At 48.1% G+C, this 12259-nt stretch overlaps 1 protein-coding gene across 1 annotated transcript; it reads right to left on the bottom strand.

Annotated features, from left to right (window-relative positions):
• Positions 1 to 2821: 2821 nt before the first annotated feature.
• IFIT2 (interferon induced protein with tetratricopeptide repeats 2) lies at positions 2822 to 10127 on the bottom strand. The gene is made up of 2 exons (XM_008152982.3): positions 10028 to 10127; positions 2822 to 4403 (listed from the first exon to the last, which is right to left on the bottom strand). The coding sequence occupies exons 1-2, from the start codon at positions 10030 to 10032 to the stop codon at positions 3011 to 3013; spliced, it is 1398 nt and encodes a 465-aa protein (XP_008151204.2). The 5' UTR covers positions 10033 to 10127; the 3' UTR covers positions 2822 to 3010.
• Positions 10128 to 12259: the final 2132 nt, after the last annotated feature.

Below are 12259 nucleotides of genomic sequence, written 5' to 3'. Positions count from 1 at the left end.
ATCAGCACCGAGGAGACACCTCTCGGGGGCAGGTTATTGACCAGGGTGAGCCTGTGAGGAGCGTGGGATGTCCCGCCCCCGGGAGATGTGGTGAAGAGCCAGGGAATTACAACTAATGTGGCTCCCTTTGTTCCCGGGAGAGTGACATTTCAGGAAACATAGTTATATGCAAAATGCTCTTTATTGTTTTCCAAATGTCTCTGTTATAGTTTTAAGTCCTCAAGTAAAGATTAAGTGTAGTATGTCATACATCTCTTGCCTACTCGTCCCACCTTATTCCTTTTAGGGTTGTGTTCCTGGTGGTACGACATCCTTGAGTAACACACATGCATACACCTGGTGTACCTTCTCTGGCACACTGGAGGTGCCAATGGTCTTCACTCAAGGTCAATAGAACATGCCCAGTTTCCTTCCCCAGGCACCAGATCCAGTAATTGGTTACTCAGGCAAAGTGAGCTAAACCTTCCCTGGGGACATACACCTGTACAATTCCGTACAATGGGAGGAGTTTACCTTGGCAGCTGGTACGAATCATGTTTTCCACCAGAGAGGCCCCTTGAAAAACAGGAGAGACTCAGGGCTTCGTGTTTCTTTTGTATTCTTTACTTATCAAAAAAAACCCCTCTACTTATTATCTCTTGAGACTGCCTCCAGGGTGGGGCATAACACAGCATCAGGGGCACCTCCTCATTTCTCATGATGGAGTCAGACAAGGAGAGAGAATGTGGATAGAAGCAGATGTTAATAAGATTTAACAGAGAGCAAGGCAGCACATCCCCCCCCCCCCCCCCCCCCGTCAGTGTAGGGGCAGGTGTTTGTGTGCACGAGGGTGCATGGTGGTGGGTGTCAGGGTGTAAGCTGAAGTTCTGGACTCTTTTAAGAAAGCTGTAGGGGAAAAATGTTCTTTTCAGTGGCTGTGATGTGAGACCAGCCTAGGGTATTGGAGCCAGTTCATACCCAGTGTGACATTTCATTTATCTGTACCTGAGTCTGGAAGTGGTAAGGTACACCAAACTTTCAGAAAAACCACAACACCCCTTTATGTCCCATCACATATACATTATGTATTAATTAAATCTATGACTTTTTTTCAGGAATCCATACTGTGCATACAGATGGTCTCAGGGCACACATTATTTCTGATACAGAAAATAACACAAAAGCCATTGTTACAGTAGTTGGAAATTTTAATAGAAAAAGAACCTTGATTTACATATAATGTTTTCATTGCTGGATAAACATGTTAATATGGACTTAATTTTATTGAAACATATTTGACATATAACAGTGTGTCAGTTTAAGGTGTACAGCATGTTGACTTGATACATTTCTATATTGTAATATGATTGCAATTGTTTGACATATTTTGTAGTGGGAATAATTAAGATCTAGTGTCTTAACAAGGTTGATGATTATAACACAATATTATTGTGTATGTTCACTGCACTGTGCATTAGATTTCCAGAACTTCTTTATCTACTAGTTGCAAGCTTGTACCCTTAAACAGCATCTCTTCTATCCACCCGCCCCCAGCCCCAGATAACCATCTTTTAAATTTGAAGGAATTCCAACAGACAAACATTTTGTAACCCAGAGAATAACTAATGGTCTCGTGCTGGGTCAGCTGACTCTGTTTTGGGTCACACAAAACTTGACATGCAGGCTATTCAGTATCTACCTAGAAAATTCCAATTGCTTCAAACATACCATTAATTTGGGTGTTTTCATAAAAATTTTCCGGGTTAAGAGAACTTTTATATAACCAAATTTACATTTCTAATAGTGGGAAACCCTTCCTTTACGGATGTAATTTCCCAAGACCTTTCACTAGCTCCTTAGCCACCAAATGATTCCCTGTTCTGCTTTCCTATCATTTTGAACCTGGGGGTCATCAAAGCATTTAAAAAAAACAAAAACACAAAGCAAATTAATTTTCCTAATAGTGGCTAAGGAAATTAAAATTTCTCCATATGATTACAATCTACGACAAACCAGCATTCCTCTCTCTTGCTCTCTTTTGCCTACCCTGTTCCCTATCCCCATGGGTGAGACATTTTTAAAGAAAGGCATTATTTTGGTTTCTAGCATACTGTACAGAATCCTTTTTTAAAAGAGTAGTTTGTTTATTTATTTATTTGGAGAGGAACGGGGAGGGAGAGAGAGAAACAGCGACGTGAGAGTGTAACATCAATTGGCTGCCCCTTGCATGCCCCCACCAGGGATCAAGCCGGAAACCTGGGCAAGTGTCCTGATGGGGAATCAAACCAGCAACTTTCAGTGCATGAGACGATACCACACTGACGAGGGCCAGAATCCCTTTAAAAAAAAAAAATTCTTCACATGTTGTATTTCGATTACAGGGAGAGCAGAGTGAAGGCAAAATCTCCCCCAAGAGCCTCTCGAACTGCTGTAGTGTGATTGACTGACCCCATTACTTCTTGGAGATATGTCCCTTCTGGATTTGACTTATTCTCTGCTCTCTAGTTTTCAAACTATGGTCCCACCTCAGCTAATAGGACGATTGAACTGCTGTCATGTAGGGCAATCTAGATTAAGGATAACCTAGGGCAGTGGAAGGCAGGAGAGAGAGAGAGAGAGAGAGAGAGAGAGAGAGAGAGAGAGAGAGAGAGAGAGAGAGAGAGAAACCCAGCCCTATTTAAGCTTTGGTCCCCAGCCTTTGGATGAGCCTAGAACATTCCTGTAGAGGATCTCAAATGACACCAGTGATGGAAAAGCATTGCAAAAATGGACCAGTGTTACCAATGTCAATTGGGAAATGGCCCCTTTACCAAGCCACACGACCTTATGCTCCGCGCCCCCCCCCCCCCACACACACCAATTTAGTCCCTCTTCTGGAACTCCCTGAGCAACTCAACCCAATCCAGTACTGCGGCCACTCTCTTAGTCCACGCCTATGCCACACTCGTAGTTAAATATTTCGATACCAACTGCAAAAGAGGGGTTTTGCCTCCCTCCCAGGAGTAGCCCGGTGGCGCGACACCCCGATTCCTCATTCCTCCCCTAAAAACGCCGAAGGGCTGAGGCGTCCGGAGCTCACAGCCCTCTCCGAGTTTTCCTCTGCTGGCTGCCTTTTCCCATTCAGCTCCTGAAGACATGCCAAGATGCGCAAAGCCTCGGGATCGTCTCCGTTTCTGGTGTCGGCAATACCTCGCAGCTTTCTTTCCATCTTTCCTGTGGCCTTGGGGTCCTGGTTTATTTTCACCCCCTCCATGAAGTGGTGGATGGCCTTGCTTTCGCACTTCATCTGAAACCACTGAAAGTTGCCGTATCGGAGATGCAGCACCTGCCGCTCTACAGCCGTGAGCTCTTTGCCGAATTCTCTCTGGAAGTAATATTCTGCTTCTTCGTACTGGCCCGCCTGAAGGTGGAGGCAGGCCAGAAGGGAGCCCACATTGGCGAGACTTCCGTTGAGCTCATCAGCTCTCTTCAAATGACCCACGGCGTGTCTGATCAGTGCCTGGTAGGCCTCTCTCTCCCCGTACCGTCCACGCTGGCCTCTCTTCTCACACTCGAGGACTTTGGCCCTGTAGCACACCCCAAGGTGGCAGTGCAGGTAGGGGTTGTCTGGCGAGCATTCTACAGCCCTCGTAAGCAGCTCGATAGCTTTGTCCACGTCGTTTTTTTTCCGATACAGCTTTGCTGCCCCGCGCAGCACGTCTATGGCACAGGGGGCTTTCGCCACAGCTTCTTCCACTAACCTCTCTGCTTCACCTTCCTCCTGCATCTTTTGCAGTTTCAGAGCCAGGAGGACCTTAATGTACTGGTTGTCCGGATTGAGCCGAATGGCCTGCCTCAGCGCATCCAGGGGATTCTTGGGCACTCGCCACTCATCCATACGATAGCTGCAGATCGCCAGTCCCGAGGCCGACTCTGGGTGCTTCGGGCACTTTTCCAGACACTTCTCAAAACACGCCTTCGCCCTTCCCTGGTGCTTCCTTCCACACTTCAGCCGTGACCACCCTTCTTCGCAGTCCAGCTCGGGACTCTCCATTCGGTAGGGGCTGGAAAACTTCTTGCACGCCTCTCTGACCTTGTCCACGTAGACCTGAGCTTCGGAGAGTCTGCCCATGCCATAGTAGACCCAGGCGTAGTTGCCCCAGGTGACCAGGCTTCGGATTTCTGCTTGGTCAGGGTGCTGCTGCTGGATTAAGTCTTCAGCTTGCCGCAAGCACTGCAGCGCCTCCTCCCCTCGGCCCCGGTGGTGTTTAATGTAGGCCAGCAAGTTGCACGCTGTAGCTTTGAACTCGCCGTTCTGCAGCTCCGTCTGGTGGCACACTCTGTCTTCGAAATCATCCAAGGAATTCTCTCCCTCCAACAAGTTCCAGGTGAAGTGGCATTTCAGCCGCCGCAGGCTGCTCTCCAGGGAGTTCTCAGTGGCCTCGCTGTGGGGGAAAGCAGAGACGGACGTGTGAGACACAGCACAGACTCAGCTGGCACAAAGCAGGGAGCAAGACAAACGCAGTTCTCCTCCTCCGGAAGGGCGTGAACCCCAATGAAAAAAGAACATTGTCCGGCCGAAACCGGTTTGGCTCAATGGATAGAGCATCGGTCTGTGGACTGAAAGGTCCCAGGTTCGATTCCGGTCAAGGGCATGTACATTGGCTGCGGGCACATCCCTGGTAGGGGGTGTGCAGGAGGCAGCTGGTCGATGATTCTCTCTCATCGATGTTTCTAGCTCTCTATCCCTCTCCCTTCCTCTCTGTAAAAAATCAATAAAATATTTTTTTAAAAAAAAAAAGAAGAACATTGTCCGGTCGGCGAGGCTCAGTGGTGGAGCGTCGACCTGTGAACCGGGAGGTCACAGTTCGATTCCCGGTCAGGGCACATGCCCAGGTTGCAGGCTCGATCCCCAGTGTGGGGCGGGCAGGAGGCAGCCGATCAATGATTTCCTCTCATCATTGATGTTTCTCTCTCTCCTCCTCCCCTCCTCTCTGAAATCAATAAAAATAGTTTTTTAAAAACATTTTCTTTTTTTAATTTCTGTATTTTGGCATATGTGTTCAAGCCCGGGGAAGCAGGAATCAAGTGACTGGGCAACGGGAGAATTAGGGAGAGGGCAGTGGGCAGGTTTCCCTAAAGAAGGCAGCTTGACAGGTTAGCCAGCGCTCCGCTCTCTTCTTGGGGGGCCTCTGCAGGGGCAGCCAAATTGTGGAACTGATTCCAGTGGAGGCTTTCTGTACTTTCTGGGAAGGCTAGTTAATTGATTTTTGTTTGCTTCTGTTCTTCCTCCTACCTAGCATTCACTTAAAAAAATTATATATATATATATAATTGGTTTCAGTGAGGAAGGGAGAGGGAGAGAGATAGAAACATCAATGATGAGAATCATTGATTGGCTGCCTCCTGCATGCCCCATACTGGGGATCGAACCCACAACCCAGGCATGTGCCCTTGACTAGAATGGAACACAGGACCCTTCAGTCCGCAGGGTGATGCTCTATCCACTGAGCCAAACCAGCTAGGGCTGACATTCACTTTTGAACTGTAGCTATAATTTTCTCTTCTTTTAATGTTTGCCATCCTGATTTTAATCTTGGCTACTCCTCTGAGATTCAATGCTATATTAGCATCTACACTTTTAATTCCTTAGTTTCCCTTAATTTGTCTTTTTTAATCTCTATTACTTTCTATTTCCTGCCTAATTATTTGAGCTTTTCATATATACTTAATTGAGTTTCTTTATTTAAGCCAAACCTTTTTTTAGATCAAATCGGTTTTGTCTTATTATTTTGACATTCTATAGCCTTGTTTTGAAATTTTCCTTTTTAACCATTTAAATCTTAATTTCAACCATTCTTTTAAAGATATTTTTTATTGATTTGAGAAAGGAAGGAAGAGGGAGAGAAAGAAACATCAATGATGAGAGAGAAACACTGATGGGCCGCCTTCTGCACATCCCACACTGAAGACTGAGCCCACACCCCAGGCATGTGCCTTGACTAGGAATTGAACCATGACCTCCTGGTTCATAGGTCAGTGCTCAAACACTGAGCCATGCTGGTCAGGCTTAATTTCAACCATTCTTAATTTTTACTCATTTCCCCTACATTTGTATTTTTTACCTCCTAACCTGATTAAACTAATAAAAGCCTAGGTGGTCCTCACGTGTGATGTCGCCACAAGATGGTCACCACAAAGATGGCCACCACAAGATGGCCGCACGCACAGCAGAGGCAGGGCCTGGCATCTCCGCCACCTCGTGGGGAGGATGCGGGTCACGGCAGGGGAGAGCAGTTGGGGGTGATCAGGCCAGCAGGGGAGGGCAGTTGGGGGCGATCAGACCAGCAGGGGAGGGCAGTTGGGGGCAATCAGGCTGGCAGGGGAGTGATTAGGGGGCGATCAGGCTGGCAGGCAGAAGCGGTTAGGGGCAATCAGGCAGGCAGGCAGGCAGGCAGGCGAGCGGTTAGGAGCCAGCAGTCCTGGATTGTGAGAGGGATATCCGACTGCCGGTTTAGGCCCGATCCCTCTGGGGATCCACCAAGGGGTTCCATATTGGAGAGAGTGGAGGCTGAGTTGAGGGACCCCACCCCACCCCCACCCCATGCACGAATTTCGTGCACCAGGCCTCTAGTATATATATTAGCAATGTCTTAAACTGTTATTGTGGAATAAAGATAATCACTCCCACCCCCAACTTCTTAGGTTGTTGATTTCTGTTCTTAACATGTTTCGTTGAGTTGATTTAGTAATAATTTTGCATTTGTTGTTTAATAATTTTCTTTTGAAATTTTATTTTCACTCGTCTGTGGTTTGCTTTCATGACAAGGTGTTAGATGTGTGGCTACAAGAGGAGGCTCACAAAACAGCCAGCTTCTTCTCTCACAGGAAAGTCTCTCTTTCACTTAGGGCACCCTTGCAACTCTTCTAGAAACATTTCTCATTCCCTTTAGTGTTGGTCCTTAGAACAAACAAACAAATGAACAAACCCAACCAATCAGAAACAGCAAACAGACAAAAAATCCTGTCTTGAATAACTTCGCCAATGAATAGGTTATAACTCACTAATAGCATCAAATTGTTTTTCTACATTGCCTAGACACTAGAGTCTCTGAAATGTTGCTTTTTCTCACTTAAAATTTTTTTTTATGATATATATTTGCTGGCCCTTTTATCAAAGAGCTGATATTCTAAATAGTATGGATTTTGACATGAGCAGCCAATAGACAATATGGGAAGTCATGTAATGTGGCAAGGATCGATCACTTTTGAAACATTTGCCCCAATGAAAGATTATATTCCCTCATTTGCTCCTGTCCCCCAGCTTTCACGTTGTATAACTCCTTCCACCCCACAATTTGATTGGACCATGGCTGGGTACCCAGACTCAAGGGGAAGCTGGGAATGGAATTGAGAGGGAACGAGGGGGCCTGAGGCGGTTTTCACACATTAAGAAGGGAGCTGTGCATGCTGGGGGTCTGATGGGACCACATTCTGCATTAGGTACTGCAGAGAGGGACTCTGACGCACGTGGAGAGGACAGAGTCTGGGTCCCCCAAGCGCCCCAGTGTCCTGTTCTAGTCCTCCTGGGGTTGCTATGGTCCTCTGTGTGGAGTCCTGGGAATAATTCCAGGAACTTTAAAATCAGCACCTGCTCATTTCTGTGACTTGAAACAAATGGAAACTTAACTACCCCAAGTAGAATAAACAAAATATAGGAGGGAAGTGGGTAGGGATTTCCTCTCAGGGAAGGAACCTGTGCCCTTTCAAAGACCCAGGCGGGTCTTAGCAAAGGGCTAGTTGTCTGAGTCTCCTGTGTAACACGGGGAGGGTGGGGCAGAGCCCCGGAGAGTGACTTGCTTGGCGGCTGCATTGTAATGGCAGCAGCCTCCCCTTGGAACGCTGACGTCCAATCTCACCTGCCTTCCTTCTCAGTGAGATCACAGGGAGATTTCCTTAAGCACGTGCGCTTTCTTAGCTCCTTTCTCATTTTATAACAGAAACACAGAGAATGACTACAGTCGAAATGATCTCAGACATAGAGTTAGGTGAGCATTTGCAGGATAGAGACAGTTAATGTACACTCTTACATACAATCCCTTTGAGCAGCCCTTTGAAAGGCAACCAATTTCACTGCATAATTATGGATTACTTTGTCCACCGGTAAATCAGAAGCTGGTCCCAATACTTGCTTCCCAGACTTATGCTTGCGACGTATGCTCCTAATGCCCCTGGAAGTCCTAAGTGTTTACAGCATAACAATTTGTTCGCCCTGCTTCTGGTCTGGAGGAAATCCACAGGGACACTGTTCGCCAGGCCAGAGCGCATGCTGCCCCGCAGGGAATGAGAGCAGTAGCAGCCCCACCAAGGAAGACCCGGTTAGAGATGCACACCCTTGGCCCTCATCCAGCTCTACCCAATCCGAATCTGGGGGTGGAGCCCAGGAATCTCTCTTTAACAAGCTCTCCAGACGATTCATATTCGAGCTCAAATACAGGAACCACTGTCTTAGAGCACGGGGGTGGGGGGTGGGGGCAATGCCTGGTGAGGGTGCCTATAGCTAAAAATCAAATTAGAAGAGAGACTGATGGGCCTGTATTATCATAAGAAAGATCTGATGAGAAGACCACGCTGAAATTCTGGAAATGTCTCAAATCTTTTCTTTTTTTTTTATCAGGCAAACATGGAGACTAACAGAAAAAAATATCTTTCCAGAAGAGAGACCAGGAAACTTCAAGAAGGATGGCAATGTGACCTCCAAAAGTAATGCTGGGGCCGGTGTCCCTGGATTCTGGAGCTCCCAGGAACGAGGCTTGGGCGTCCAGTCTGGTCACCCCGTCCTCAGACTGGAGAAAAAAGAAAGCTCTCTTCCTACCCAATAAGCTAGTACTTCCTCCTTAGGGTAAACTTCTGTTTCTGAGGATCATCTCCAATTCATACTTCAGACAGGATGACTCTAGCCAATCAGCTGAATTTGGGGGGTGGATTCTATTTCTGTTCAATGAATGAATGCATTTTGTCTGTCCTGATGCAGACTGAGATGAATTGTTAAGCACAGAGAAGGACAATTACCATATGATTTCACTCATATGTGGAATGTAATGAACAAAATAACCAACAAGCAAAATAGAGACAGACTCATAGTGAGCCAGCCGACAGCTGCGGGGGGGGGGGGGGGGGGCGGGGGGGGGGATGAGAGATGGGCCGGCAGAGGGATTGAGCAAAAAAGGGAAAGAACTTACTGACAGAGACAATACTGTGGTGGTGGGAGAGGAGGGGGAAGGTGGAAGAGGGCATAAGGGATATGAATGATGTATTAACAGCGAACGAACAAACAAACAGAACAGAACTTGAACACAAAAAAGTAAATAAATTCCACCTTCACATGAAGTGGGTTGCTACCCTGAGTGCATTTTAAACACTGCTCAACAAAAACAACCACAAAAACAACCACTGCCCAAACACTCTAAACATTGCTCTTATTTTGTTAAAGTAAGAATCGTATGAAAAACTCCTCACGTAGCCCTGACCGGTTTGGCTCAGTGGATAGGGTATCGGCCTGCGGACTGAAGGGTCCCAGGTTCGATTCCGGTCAAGGGCATGTACCTCGGTTGCGGGCACATCCCCAGTAGGGGGTGTGCAGGAGGCAGCTGATGGATGTTTCTCTCTCATCGATGTTTCTAACTCTCTATCCCTCTCCCCTCCTCTCTGTAAAAAAATCAAGAAAATATATTTTTAAAAACTCCTCACGTAGTTCTTCAAATAAAGGAACAAAAAGGAGTCTCCAGGGGCAATCGCGGGACCCGCGTTTAAGTGAACGACCTGCCAGATGACACCCCCCCTCCCCCGTCCTCTCCCTCCCACCTCCCTCACTCCCTTAGGAGCTCAGCTCCCAGAAAACGGACTCAGGAGTCCACAAGCCAGCAGCCTGGAGACAGGAGCCTGGCAGAGGCTGTAAACAAACCGGAGGCAAAGCTTGCGGGGCACCTGCCTCTGGGGAGCGCCGCTGGGGATTTGCACTCCACCCCAAGACTGGGCAGGCTTTTCCAGCGCCGCAGGGCATGCCTACCTCATGGTCGCCGCCCCTTCTCAGCGGTGCTGCTGTGCGGCTGCGGGTAGGGCTGCTGTGCTCGCTCCTCAGCGCCTTCCTCCTCCGCCTGCAATCAGTGCTGCAGACACTTATGTATGCAGGCATCCCCCCCGCCCCCGTGCCTTCCCCTCGTTTCCCGGCCCAGGGCTTGGGTGAAGAGAAACTGAAACTGGAAAGTGAACTAGGCAGGGCTCTAAGCGGAAAGGAAGCTTGAGGAAGAGCCAGCCCGGGGGGCCCTCCTCTTGGGCAGTGAGTCAGAGGGAACGGCCCTGGGTGAATTGCGTTGATGTCCTGCATCAGCTGGCATCCAGGGAGCCCATCGGGGAGGATCCAGTTCCCAAGGCCCCTGCCCCCTCAGTGCAGTGGGCACCCACCCCTCACCCAGCCCTCCCCGATCGCCCACAGGACTGGCCGGCCCCGGCCAGGAGCGGTTAGGTAACCTCCAACGGGAAGGGGGTCTTTTGTCAGTTTCATTCACTGCCGAACCTCCGGTTCTTACAATACATGGCACACGGCAGGCATTCAAAAGTAGTTTTTTTTTTTTAATGTATTTTTTATTGATTTTTCACAGAGAGGAAGAGAGAGGGATAGAGTGTTAGAAACATCGATGAGAGAGAAACATCCATCAGCTGCCTCCTGCACACCCCCCAACCGGGGATGTGCCCGCAACCAAGGTACATGCCCTTGACCCGGAATCGAACCTGGGACCCTTCAGTCCGCAGGCTGATACCCTATCCACTGAGCCAAACCGGTCAGGGTAGTAAACGTTAGTAGTTTTTATTTTTATTTTAATGAAGCTTTCGCCCCTCTGACATCTCATGACCCAGCATTGTCACTGACTCAAGGCACACAGTTCCTGACCTCTCTACACATCGCTGGCTTCGCTGAGCTCCACAACCTTGCAACCCCCCGTGGGTCACCTTGGTGTTCTGCACCCCCACATCGCAATGGGCAGCCGTAGTGGTGTGTCATGATAGAGGAAGTGTGCCTTCTCTGCCCTTTCCTTATTCATACCCTTAATCCCAAAGGGATTACCATGTACACAGACCCAAGGAGGGGAAGCTAATAGCACCGGCTTCTTTGAGGCCGGGAATTTACACAGAAACACGCGCTCCCGTCAGACTGACCAGCCAGGTGGTTGGGTCTTGGAGGAAGTGTGATTTATTGCACATTTTTCTGCCCAGGACCGGGTGGAAACTATGCTTCTTGACAATCCTCTACCTTTTTTAAGGCTACACAGCTAAGCCTATCCCCGTTGGAAATCAGTACTTTTAGGACTCACTTCTATTTGCAAGTTCTTTTTCGTACTTATAGAAATGTATTGTTAAATGTGCAAGAAGTGCCGAAATAGGAAACTAGGAACATTGTGGGTTTTGTTTTATTATTATTTTTTGGAATTGGCACTCAGGAAACTGTTAGATAGATATGTTTCAATCCTATTCCTGAAGGTGCTGGGTGGGGAGAAGCTCAGAGAAAGCATGTGATCCATGTGTTGCGACGTGCCTAGATGTACGGATCCACCTTTCCGGAGTGTGTATGGCCAGAGTCTGTGTGTGACCCACCTCAGCAGGGATGAGTCACCTGCTCTGGCTGCCGGCCTAGAGTGAGAGTACATGGTGTGACTGCAAAATAGAAACTGAGGAAAACTGAGAGGAAAACCAACTCTCTCCTGGCAATTGTTTCTGTTTTGAGGAAAACGAAACAGCGAGAGTTCCTGTTACTCTGCTTATTGCGAATATTCCTGTCTGTCTTTACATGGACCTAAGGCTGCCCCTGTCTCAACCTGTCCTAGACTAAGGGACAGACCTTGTTTGCTGTTCCCAGAATGAGCAAAGGCCATTGAGCAGCTGCATCAGCTACAAAGTGGTCCTGTAATTCCTCCCTTCTCCTGCTCCTTCAGGCTTCCTGCGTCATTAGCCCCAGAGTATTGCATAATCTCGTATTGTCTCTAAATCCAACCCACCTCTATAGTCCACTTTCTTGAATTACTCGACTTGAGTTTCACATCAGTTTCCTGCCAGGAACCTGACATACAGGAAAAAAAAAAGAGGAAACCTTAAAAACCAAAACCCAGCCCTAGCTGGTTTGCCGGACAGAGCGTTGGCCTGTGGACTGAAGGGTCCCGGGTTTGATTCCGGTCAAGGGCACATGCCTGGGTTGCTGGCTCAATCCCCAGTAGGGGGCATGCAGGAGGCAGCGGATCGATGGATC

Source organism: Eptesicus fuscus, chromosome 17, assembly GCF_027574615.1.
Source record: "Eptesicus fuscus isolate TK198812 chromosome 17, DD_ASM_mEF_20220401, whole genome shotgun sequence".
In the NCBI taxonomy this organism is placed as follows: Eukaryota; Metazoa; Chordata; class Mammalia; order Chiroptera; family Vespertilionidae; genus Eptesicus; species Eptesicus fuscus.
This window is presented reverse-complemented; position numbering and strand designations above follow the sequence as displayed.